The following is a 12813-nucleotide window of genomic DNA, read 5'->3' as shown; positions in this document are numbered from 1 at the left end:
GGACCACATCAGTTTATTTATAACATTGTCTTAATGATAAAATCCTCATTTATATCCTAAACAAATCTTACCATCTTTGGCCCTCAATCTCCTTGAGGGCAGTTGCCATGTGCTTTTATCTCCCCAGAATTCCCTCCACAGGGGATTAAAGCACATTGTGTATAAGGCTCAATACGTGTTAGCTCTTTAACTGGTGTGCGTCAGGGACGGTCTCATCAGTGAATGTATTTGTGAAGGTGTCCCATATACTGAATAATCCGAGAAAGTTTTTACTCTGCTGGCTATGAGTTGACATTTTAGCACATTTCGTTTTTTCCTTTGCTCTCATTTCTCATCAGTTACCCATTGGCCATCCTCCCAGATCTATAAATCATAGAAACAACAACATCTTCTGGAATCCGCAGCAGTTGACCTTCCTATAAACATACAAATCTTGAGAAAATGAGCATTTCCTGTGGTTTTCATTTATTCATAATGGTATGTTCCCAGTAATGGTGAAGTAGAGTGATTCTGTGGACCACCAGTGGTCTTTTCATTGCCTGAGTTATTTTGCTGTTCCTAATGATGCCATTACTCCTGCTTTATCGGTGTTTATTACTGCAATTATTCATATGTAAAAGTAATTTTGTGTAGTCCCCATTATATGAAGTAGAATTTATTACATATTTCTTTTTTATGTAATTTTCTAATCCTCATAAGATCCCACAATTTTATTTCCTCTGAATGAGGGAAGCCACATCATGTCCTTAATTATTATAGCCATTTTGTAAACGTATTACAGTGTATAACCAAAATACAACAGACCCTCAACTTACTGGGTCTGGGTGAACACAGAAGAGAAAGAATAGGACAGAGGAATTCAGGGACTGTTATTAGGGTGCTTGGGGGTGGGAGAGGTGGAAGTTGTCTTTTCTGTTCTTTATTCTGATGTATCCCTGTCAATAAATTCTCCCAGTGCCATCCTGATCATTAACTTTATCCAAGTGGTTTCATGGGTTTTAAGAAAGGAATCCCCCTTTGTACATCTCTGGGAGGTGCTAAACAAGTTAAAGCTATTTCTTCAAGCCTGGGAGGTGTTTGCACTGAACTCATTCGGGCACTAACACGTTTAGGTACTGGCCTTTCTCATCTCAGCCTTTAAATAGCACTGTCTACCCATTAAGACACTTTCCTACCTCAGCACCTTTACACTTACTGTTCTCTTTCCCTGGAATTTGCTCCCCACTCCTCTTCACATGACTGATTCCTTTGCATTTCTCAGATCTCACCTTAAGAATCACTTTTTCAGAAAGCCCTTCCCTGACCATCCTAATTGTTGTTAGTTGCAGTCAAGTTGATTCCAACTCATGGCGACCCCACGTGTGCAGAGTAGAGCTGCTCCAGAGGGTTTTCAAGGCTGTGACCTTTCGGAAGCAGATTGCCTGGTCTTGCTTCTGAGGTGCCTCTGGGTGAGTTTGAAAAGCCAGCCTTTCAGTTAGTAGTCCAACACTTAACCATTTGCACCACCCAGAGACTCCTGGCCATCCTGATTAGGCCTCCCCTGTAATTCTCTATCATAGCACCTTATTTGAGTTTCTTTCTAACAGTTACCACATCTGTGATTATTTAGGGTATCTTTATTATATTTTAAGCTTCTCTCCAATTGACCTTCAGACTTTTGCATATTCACCTCCTATTGAGTATTTATTTATTTAACCCAAAATGTATTTATTCAATATATTCATAAAGGGCTCAAATGGAGACATAATTTAAAAAACAAACAAAACAAAAATGACGTCACAGCTTAAGATAGAGACCTATACAGAAATCAAGGAGAGGACAGACCAGCTAAGGAAAAAAATAAATAAAGATAACACAAGGAGAGAGGCTAGACAGACTGAGTCAGGGCTCTTGGCTGGAGACTTGCTTTGAGTAGGTTTCCTGCAGGTACTTCTTAAAGGCTGTGGGGTTTTTCCAGAGCTCGGCAGCATGTGTGTTTAAGGGGCTATCGATGTTGGGTTCTCCCAGCAGGCTCTGGATAGAGAGGAGGATGGTCCTGACATCGTACAGGGCAGACCACTTGTCCTTCAGGATGTCTAGGCAGATGTTACCCTGAGTGTCCACGCTGGGGTGGTAGCAGGGCGTGAGGAACTTCACCGTGGGCGCATTGTAAGTGTAGCCACTGGGGAACTCGAGAGAGAGCTTACACCTCAGGTCTTCATATACTGTGCCAGCTGCTCCATGGATGGTCCCCACCCACTTGAAAAGGTTGTCTGATTCAGGGAAGGCAGAAATTCCTTTGTCACCAGACATCATGAGGGTCATCAACTCCTGCTGTAGCCTCTTGCCCACGGAGCCCCGGGCGGCGCCTCCGCTGGGCTCAGTCCCTTTCTGGGCGGCGACAACGCTGGCTGCGGCTGGGTCGTGGTTCTGGGAAGCCATCCGGGCGGCGCTGGCAGGGCGACAGAAACTCGGCAGAGACGACGGCAACTGCCTCATTTATTTATTTTCAAATATTTATTGAACAGCTACTGTGCGCAAGATGGTAAGAAGACAAGCCTCTGCCTTGTCCTTGTGAGTTTACAGATCATAGAGCACACAGTGGTAGTCAGGTACAAATTACATGTAAACAAGCAAACAGGGTGCTGTGAGGGAGAGTAACTGGTGGTGGTTGGAGAGAGGTCACCTTTTTAGTTTGGGTCTCTTGGGAGGTAACATTTGAATTGAGATGCAACACATAGGAGGAAGAGCATTTTAGGCAGAAGGAATGGCCCGGAAACAGGAAGGAGCTTGGCATGTTTAAACAATTGAAAGAAAAACATGACTAGAGGACAGTGGCACAGAATGAAGAAGTAAGTAGAAGAGAGCAGGAACTCCATTATCCCTCCTGGCCTTTGGAGACCACAGTAAGGAGTTCAGTTTTGAAATGTGTAGTGGAAAACCATTGAAAGGTTTTAAGCTGGGAGACAGTTGATCTGTTTTATGTTTTAAAAAGATAATTCTGTCTGCTATAGGGTGGATGGTTTGAAGAGGGCAAGGGGTGAAATAGAAAAATGAGCTAATAAAAGGCTTGGCCTTTTAACTAGATATCTGTCTTAGTTATCCAGTGCTGCTATAACAGAAATACTACAAGTGGATGGCTTTAACAGAAATTTATTTTCTCACAGTTTAAAAAAGAGTCACAACAAACCCATTGCCTTTGAGTCAGTTCTGCCTTATTTGTGACCCTTAGGACAGAGTAGAACTGCCCAATAAGGTTTCCGAGGCTGTAATCTTTATGGAAGCAGATTGCCGCACCTTTTTCCTGCAGAACGGCTGGTGGGTTTGAACTGCTGACCTTTTGGTTAGCAGCTGAACACTTCAACCACTGTGCCATCAGGGCTCCTTTCTCACAGTTTAGGAGGCTAGAAGTCTGAATTCAGAGTGTTGGCTCTAGGGGAGGACTTTCTCTGTTGACTCTGGAGGAAGGTCCTTGTCTCTTCAGCTGTGCTTCCTGGTTCTTTGGGGATCTCTCCATGTGTCTTGGCATCTGTTTTACCCCTTCTCTGCTTCTTAGTTTGCTTGTTTAGTTGTTTAGCTTGTTTATATCGTAAATGAGAGCGACTCAAATATACCCTATACCAATCCTGCCTCGTTATCACAACAAAGACAACTCATTCCCAAGTGGATTTATAACCACAGGAATAGAGGTTAGGATTTACAACACATGTTTTTGGGGGGCACAGTTCAATCCATAGTACCATCCATATTTAGTAATTTCCAAATTTGCCTTTATTACCTCCTGAATAGTTCTCAAGTCTATGCATTGCTCACTGTTACAGTTCATTGTCGTTGCCTGATGTGCTGCCATACTTCATACTAATCACTGTGCCTAAACCCTGCCCTACTGTGCTTCCAAAGATACGTGATCGATTGAAATTGCCCATTGTATCAGGGTTCTCCAGAGAAACTGAACCAATAGAGCATGTGTGTGTGTGTGTGTGTGTGTGTGTGTAAAGAGAGAGAAAGAGATTGAGATTGATTAAAGAATTGGCTTACCTGATTGTGGGGGCTGGCAAGTCAGATTCTTGGGATAGCTGGCAGGCTGGGCTCTTGGGAAAGAGTTGGTTTTATATGTTACAGTCTTGAGGCAGAATTCTTTCTTCTCCAGGAAGCTTTTAGTTTTTGCTCCTAAAGACTTCAACCGATTGGATGAGGTCCATCCACATTATCAAGGGTAATCTCCTTTATTTAAAGTCAGTTGATTACAAATGTAAATCACATCTACAGAATGCCTTCTTAGCAACATCTATACTAGTGTTTGACCAAAGAACTGGGCACCATAGCCTAGCCAAGTTGACACATAAAGTTAATCATCACACCCAGCTTACCACACTACCGCCCACCCTCCTTAAAACACTCAGTGACTCCCCACACCTCCCCATGGTCTGGCGCTGCCATCACTATGCTTTGCCTTGCACTTAGTGGCCCACAAGACAGTTTTTTGTAGCTTTTACACATTGGTTGTTTTGGGTCTACTTGTGTTTCTTTGCTCATGAATCCTTTGGTTGGACTGCCACATACATCCCATGCAGGGTTAGGTGCCCCTGGTGTGTACTTACTTGGTGCCCAAAGCAAGTTCTGAGCTCACATTTAAGTTACATTGAATTATTATCATCTATGTATCATTCAGATCCTCAGCTTCCTCCCTCACAATTAGACTCTGAATTTCATGTGTTTTCTTTATCTTTGAAGCCCCAGCATCCAGCATAGTTTCTGGATTATGGTAGGAATGTAATGTTTGTTGAATGGATCCATGAATGAATGAATGTTAATTTCTTGGCCAGCATTAGATGATGGTTTTTTTTTTTTTTTCTGTTTACCATATTCTTTTTGTGGATAGAATTATTGAAATAAAACCCCTGCTCTAAAACATATATATTCATTTATTCATTCCAAAAACATGTATTGAGAATCAGGAGGTGTTACAGCAATAAGATGTAGGATAGTGAGCAAAACAAAGTCCCTGCTGTCTTGGAACTTACATGTGTGTGGGTATGATATCTGTCTGTCTATCCAACTAGGCAAGTATCTATTTCTTTTTCTAAATAGACTTTTAGTTTTACGCTATTTTTAGATTTACGTAAAAGTTGTGAAGAGAATAGAGTTCTCATATTCACCATACATTTGTTACAATTAATGAACCAATATTGACACAATATTATCAGCTAAAGTCACTACTTTATTCACATTTCTTTAGTTTTTACCCATCTAAAGTACTGCATTACATTTAGTCATCGTGTCCCCTTGGGCTCTTCTGAGCTATGACAGTTTCTCAGACTTTGCTTTTGATTAGCTTGACAGATTTTTATAGAATATCCCTCAATTTGAGCTCATCTCATATTCTTTTCATGATTAAATGGGGGGTTATGGGTCTTTGAATGGGAGCCCTGGTGATGCAATGTTAAAGCACTCGGCTGCTGTGTTAGTCATCTAGTGCTGCTATAACAGAAATACCACAAGTGGATGGCTTTAACAAAGAGAATTTTATTCTCTCATAGTCCAATAGGCTAGAAGTCTGAATTTAGGGCACCGGCTCCAAGGGAAGGCTTTCTGTCTCTGTGTGCTCTGGAGGAAGGTCCTTGTTATCAGCCTTCCCTTGGTCTGGAGCATCTCAGCACAGGAACCTCAGGTCCAAATGACACACTCTGCTCCTGGTGCTGCTTTCTTGGTGGCATGAGGTCCCCATGTCTCTCTGCTGGCTTCTCTCTTTTATATCTCAAAAGAGATTGGTTTAAGACACTATCTAATCTTGTGGATCTCATCAATATAACTGCCACTAATCTATCTTGTTGTGTCATAGTGATAGCCTTTACAACACTTAGGGAAATCACATCAGACGATAAAATGGTAGACAATCGTACAATACTGGGAATCATGACCTAGCTAAGATGACAGATATTTTTTGGGGACACAGTTCAATCCATGACAACTGCTAACTGTAATGTCGGCGGTTTGAACCCTAGCTGCTCTGCAGGAGAAAGATGTGGCAGTCTGCTTCTGTAAAGATTTACAAACTTGGAAACTGTACAGGGCAGTTCTACTGTGTCCTGTAGGGTCTCTATGAGCTGGAATTGAATCGACAGCAGTGATCTTGGATTTTTTTTCCATGGGTCTTCGAGGAGACTTAGTGACACAGTGGCTAAGCGCTTAGCCAAAAGGTCAGCAGTTCAAACCCATCAGCCACTCTGCCGGAGAAAAATGTGGCAGTTTGCTTTTGTAAAGATTTATAGCCCAGGAGACCCTATGGGGCAGTTCTGCTCTGTCCTGCAGGGTCTCTATGAGTCAGTGGCAGCGGGTTTGGTTTTTTGGCTAATGGATCTTCGAAGGAAGACCACAGAGATAAAGTGCCATTCTTATCACATCACATCAAGGGTACATGCTGTCAATGTGACTTGTTGCTGTTGATGCCTTGACCACCTGACTGGGGTAGTATTTGCCAGGTTTCTCCACTGTTAAGTTACTTTCCCTCCTCCCTTTCGTTTTATATTCTTTGGAAGGAAGTCACTATGCGCAGCCCACACTTAGTGGGTGGGAATTATGCTCCACTTCCTTGAGGAGACAGTATTTACATACATTATTTGAAATTTCTGTAAAGGAGATATGTTTGTTCCCCTCCATTAACTTATTTAGTTAATCATTTATATCAGTATGGACTCAATGGCAATTTTATACTTTGGGTTATAATCCAGTACTACTTTATTTATCTTGTTGCTTAAATAGTTCCAGCTTTGGCCATTGGGAGCTCTATGAGTTGGCTCCTGTTTCCCTTTGGCATACCCCCATTGGTTTGTTTTTTGAACACTTCCTTACTTTCTGGTGCTACAATATATCCTAAGTATATGTTTTTGAAAATTTAAATAATTTACCCCAATGATTTCATATAGAATTTGAAAATAATTTGATGTGCTTATATGAACTTGGAATTTAAGGAGATTAAGTTTTTTCAATATTGGATCAGTTTTATTTTTTGTAATAATTTATATAGCTACTTCTCACAGGTAAAAATATATGATTATGAATTTTCTTAGAATGAATACTATATTTATGACCACAATTTTCTTCTTTCAGATTGTTCAGATAAAACTTTGACTTTGCCATTCATATTAGAACGTTTTTCTCTGTCTCTGGTTTCAGGGACTTTTTATGGTTTCCCGTAGCTGAACAGATATCATTATGCTAGAAGTGTTTCAGTGAATATATATACTGAGTGGTAAGATTGCTTACTCTAAAAAAAGAATTCCACAATATTTGACTTTTGGTTGTAATTACCAGTTGTGGCTGCCAGAAATTAAGTTTAGTTTTCAGAAGCCTGGAATTCTTAATATGTTTATCTCTAACTAAGTATTCCAGAGACTGTTATGAAACTGTCAGTAATTCCATTATATCGTATATGTTCAACTCAGTCTGAGTTATAGCTAATGGAATACCAGATAGCAAGCGATTGTGCAACAGCACGGAGATGCTTAAGATAACAGGATGTAAGTGGTAAGATTTAGTTTGATTACAGCTCTGTTTAAAAGTAAATTAACTGACCTCCATGTACAAATAAAAGATTAGAAGGAAAAATACCAAAATGTTAATGGTGTATTTCTATTAGGTAGTATGACACTGCTTTTCTGTTATTTTATGATTAAAAACATTGTTATTGTTTAATGAGGAAAAAGGGAGCATATTTTTAAATTTAGGCAAAAGAAGCATATTCTGCAGAGAAATCTGTTTGGTGCTAATTTGTTTGTTCCATTCTAGATGTTGACAGTTAAAAGGCTTTTTTAAAAAATTCTATAATTCCAGGTGGTTTTCTTTACATTAGGTGAACTAGTACTTATTTGTATAATTGTTGTTGTTTTGTGCCATTGAGTCAATTCCAACTCATAGCTACCCTATAGGACAGAGTAGAACTGCATTTCCTAGGCTATAATCTTTACAAGAGTAGACCATCAGCTCCTTTTTCCCATGGAGCCACCAACCTTTTGGCTAAAATGATAGCCCTTAAAAGCTTACAACTTTTTTTTTTTTTTATTAACTTTTATTGAGCTTCAAGTGAACGTTTACAAATCAAGTCAGACTGTCACATATAAGTTTATATACACCTTACTCCGTACTCCCACTTCCTCTCCCCCTAATGAGTCAGCCCTTCCAGTCTCTCCTTTTGTGACAATTTTGCCAGCTTCCAACTCTCTCTATCCTCCCATCCCCCCTCCAGACAGGAGATGCCAACACAGTCTCAAGTGACCACTTGATATAATTACCTCACTCTTCATCAGCATCTTTCACCTACCCACTGTCCAGTCCCTTTCATGTCTGATGACTTGTCTTCGTGGATGGTTCCTGTCCTGTGCCAACAGAAGGTTTGGGGACCATGACTGCCGGGATTCCTCTAGTCTCAGTCAGACCATTAAGTATGGTCTTTTTATGCGAATTTGGGGTCTGCATCCCACTGATCTCCTGCTCCCTCAGGGGTTCTCTGTTGTGCTCCCTGTCAGGGCAGTCATCAGTTGTGGCCGGGCACCAACTAGTTCTTCTGGTCTCAGGATGATGTAGGTCTCTGGTTCATGTGGCCCTTTCTGTCTCTTGGGCTCTTAGTTGTCGTGTGACCTTGGTGTTCTTCATTCTCCTTTGCTCCAGGTGGGTTGAGACCAATTGATGCATCTTAGATTGGCGCTTGTTAGCATTTAAGACCCCAGATGCCACATTTCAAAGTGGGATGCAGAATGTTTTCTTAATAGAATTATTTTGCCAATTGACTTAGAAGTCCCCTTAAACCATGGTCCCCAAACCCCCGCCCTTGCTCTGCTGACCTTTGAAGCATTCATTTTATCCCAGAAACTTCTTTGCTTTTGGTCCAGTCCAACTGAGCTGGCCTTCCATGTATTGAGTATTGTCCTTCCCTTCACCTAAAGCAGTTCTTATCTACTAATTAATCAGTAAAAAACCCTCTCCCACCCTCCCTCCCTCCCCTCTCCCCGTAACCACAAAAGTATGTGTTCTTCTCAGTTTATACTATTTCTCAAGATCTTATAATAGTGGTCTTATACAATATTTGTCCTTTTGCCTCTGACTAATTTCGCTCAGCATAATGCCTTCCAGGTTCCTCCATTTTATGAAATGTTTCAGAGATTCGTCACTGTTCTTTATCGATGCGTAGTATTCCATTGTGTGAATATACCACAATTTATTTAACCATTCATCCATTGATGGACACCTTGGTTGCTTCCAGCTTTTTACTAGCTTACAACTTTTAAAAAATGTCTTATTTCATTTTAAAAAAGATCTCTGTCAGATGGATTTTGCTCCATTTATACACCTAAAGGAATCAAGATACTCAGGATTGATATTAAAACCATGACTTTTCTAATGTCTGCTTAGTGTGAATCCGGTGAGGTTACTGGGGGGTGATGGCCATATGCCCAGGCTCTGGTAACTGCTGGTCTCTAGCATCTCCCATCTGCAGTGTTGCAGGGCTTAGGTTCTGGGCCACAGCTAGAGCAGAGTTTGATCCCCGGGACCCTCATGCCCACAGACCAGAGCCTGGCTTCTGCTGCTGTCGCTGTGACCCTGCGGCTAACAGACCATATCTTGAGAGACAGCCTCACATTCCTCTCATAGGAGACTGATGGCCTCATTTGATACCTTGGGGAACCTGTTTGGAGTAAAAATACCTTGATTATCTAGCAGCTTTCAATTTTTTTAGCTTCTAGTAAGGTGAATTGAGTTCATGACTCCGGCTTGGAAGCTGCAGAGTAGCTGTCACAGACTGATGTCTCAGAGTGTCCTCAGGATGGGTCATAGGCAGAAAATTAATAGCGTACAGAAGATTTGTCTCTCCCTCAACAATTATCCAGAAGCAAAGATGAGAAGGCATGGAGGAGGGGAAGGGAAGCTATATCAATGGAAACAAAACAAACAATGGAAATAATGAGAATGCTGACATGTTATAAAAATTGTAACCAATGGCAAGGAACAATTTGTATGAAAATTGTTTAAGGGGAACCTAATTTGCTGTGTGAACTTTCACCTAATACGTAGTAAAATTTTAAAAGAAAAAAAAATATGTTTCAGTCTTCAAATAATTTGCAAGATACCGCAATTAAAGGCAGATGCATCTTAAATCTTTATTTTTGTAAAGCCGTTGTTTTAGTAAACCACACTTTCTTTTAATTTAACTTTTAGATATGCATTCATAGGTACAATTTTTGACCCTAAGACAAAGGAAAATTCTTTTTTTCTAATATGACCCTTGTCCCTAATGGCCAGTGCCCTACCTGTTGTCCTTTTTGTCACTGAGAAATGTCTACTGTATGCAAGACAATTTAAGAACTGGAGTGATCATTTTCCTGACTGCCTCCTGGGGGAGCTGTTTTAATAGAGGGTCCTGATGTGTATATAAAACAGTGGTGGGTTACGACTTCATTTGGTAGCCCAGCTCTGGAGTTAGGATTGTAACATCAAAAACTGGGTCTGTATTCAAGTAGTCTCATTCCAGGGCATTAGTTGGGATTAGTTCCTGCAGTTGGGTAGTGGGAACTATGTCTGATACAAGCTTACCCTGTGCCTTAATAATGTGGCAGTCTGTTTCTGTAAAGATTTACAGCCTTGGAAACCCTATGGGGCAGTTCTGCTCTGTTCTGTAGTGTCACTATGAGTTGGAATCAACTCGATGGCAGTGGGTTTGGCAGTGGATTGGGTGCCATGATAAGCTAGTGTACCTTTCAGCTGAATGCCTGTGAATTCTTCATGATGGGGTTTACCAGTACATTAAAATGATAATCTAGAAAATGGTGTACCAAGGAACAAAACTGAAAATCCTCTTCTCTTTTTACTGCTTGATGGACAGTTACAGCCTTCAAAGTAGCCCTTAAAAACAATTGAAACAAAACTTGCCTGTCTTTTCACAAAACTTTTTCAAAATTTGAGAAATAAGGCATATATCACATAATAAAACATTATACTATAGCTTTTAAGTAGATTTTTTCTAATACAAAACCATTGAAACAAAACTTGCCTGTCTTTTCATAAAACTTTTTCAAAATTGAGAAATAACTATGTATCACATAATAACATTATAACTTTTAAATAGATTTTTCCCCTAATACCTGATCTTTCTAAAATATTCAGATAATGCAGTAAATATGAAAGCTCTTCAATAATTTTACTTTTCCCTCTCCCCCAAATTTAAGTATACTCTTTCAGATTTATGAAATATACGTATTGTAGTAGAACACGCATTTTCCATTGAAGACTATGTTGAGTTTCTGTTACCATGTCAATGTATAAAGGTTGTAATTTTAAAGAGCACATCATATTCCATCAAATTCTATAGTGTATATATTTTAGTTTCTACTTTTTACCATTTTAAACAATGTGTCAGTGAATATCCTTATATAAAGTTCCTAATGTTTCCTTGAACCAACTGGATGGCACCTAACAACAACAATGTTTTCTTAGGTTAACTTCCTGAAAAAAGAACTGCTGGGTCAATGAGTACACATACTGAAAAATATGTACAGGAGAGGCGGAATATAGAGGCTAAGTGCAGGGGCTCTGGAACCATTTGTCTAGGTTTGAATCTTGGCTTCACTATTTACTAGCTTTGTAACTTTAAGCAAGTTAATTAACCTCTCTGTGCCTCAGTTTTCTTATCTGTAAAATAGAGATAATAATATCACCTATATCATGATATGGAGTCCCTGGGTAGTGCAAATAGGCACACACTTGGCTACTAAAGGTTGGTGGTTTGGATCCATCCAGAGGCACCTCGGAAGAAAGGGCTGGCGATCTATTTCCAAAAGGTCACAGCCTTGAAAACTCTGTGGAGCTCAGTTCTACTCTGCAACACATGGGGTCGCCATGAGTTTGAACCGACTCAAAGTAAGATATTGTTACACGTATCTCAAGATTACTGTTCAAAAAGCTGCATGTCCATGTATTTATCTTCTCACCAAGGTGGCCTAGCATCTAGTGAGAGGCATGTTTGGCAAAAGGAACAACAGTAAACTGCACAGCCTTGCACCCCCCAGCTTCTTCCTTAATACTGAATATTTTCCCACACTCTAATATTACTCTAGTGAGTAGGCAAAAAACAATGTCTGAGTACAGTGTGGCTGTTGTGTCAATCCATACCATTAAGAGTTTCCCTCATTTTTGCTGACCCTCTACTTTGCCATGTATGATATCCTTTTCTAATGATTTGTCTTTCTTGATGATGTGTCCAAAGTAAGTGAGCTGAAGTCTTGCCAGCCTTGCTTCTAAGGAGCATTCTGGTTGTATTTCTTCTAAAACTGAGTTTTTCATTCTTTTGGCAGAAATAGGTAAATTTTATGGTATGTGAATTATGTTTCAATAAAGTTGTTATTAAAAACAAAAAGGTACTAATTACACTTAAACCAGTTGGCTTAACAAAGTTATGTTTGAGTAAGGAAATCAAAATGCAGAAAAACGTGCATATGATTTCACTTTTGTAAAACAACAAAAGCACATATGTGAATATATGTTTATACTTCTGTGTGCATGTAGTTATATGAGCAAAGAATAAATATGGAAGGATACATACTTGGTTGCCAATAGAGGTTACCTAGAAAGAAGTTCTGAGGTGGGGAGAGTGGAAGGAAGTAGCAATGTAGTATAGGAAAAGAAGATAAACTGTACTTAAAAAGAAACCCATGTGTCATGTCTGCAACTTGCTTTTTAATAGTTTAGCAAGAAAGTGTGCTTATGTGTATACATACATAATACACATATATACACAACGTATAGCACACTGATTTGGGATGTGTCCAGACTGACACTTTTTAC

The 12813-nt window shown here is 39.9% G+C and overlaps 2 protein-coding genes across 3 annotated transcripts in view; one reads left to right on the top strand and one right to left on the bottom strand.

Annotated features, from left to right (window-relative positions):
* KIAA1958 (KIAA1958 ortholog) overlaps window positions 1-12813 on the top strand; it is a 153559-nt gene that overhangs the window by 27938 nt on the left and 112808 nt on the right. The window lies entirely within an intron of this gene.
* On the bottom strand, window positions 1833-2496 carry LOC100660958 (ubiquitin-conjugating enzyme E2 C-like). Its single transcript, XM_064291605.1, has one exon. It carries the CDS (start codon window positions 2476-2478, stop codon window positions 1882-1884), a length of 597 nt encoding a protein of 198 aa, XP_064147675.1. The 5' UTR covers window positions 2479-2496; the 3' UTR covers window positions 1833-1881.

This window comes from Loxodonta africana, chromosome 9 (assembly GCF_030014295.1).
Source record: "Loxodonta africana isolate mLoxAfr1 chromosome 9, mLoxAfr1.hap2, whole genome shotgun sequence".
NCBI lineage: Eukaryota > Metazoa > Chordata > Mammalia > Proboscidea > Elephantidae > Loxodonta > Loxodonta africana.
This window is presented reverse-complemented; position numbering and strand designations above follow the sequence as displayed.

Bases quoted from the DNA above. Each gene is read 5' to 3' on its own strand.
- LOC100660958 (XM_064291605.1), bottom strand. From the start codon at position 2,478: ATGAGGCAGTTGCCGTCGTCTCTGCCGAGTTTCTGTCGCCCTGCCAGC.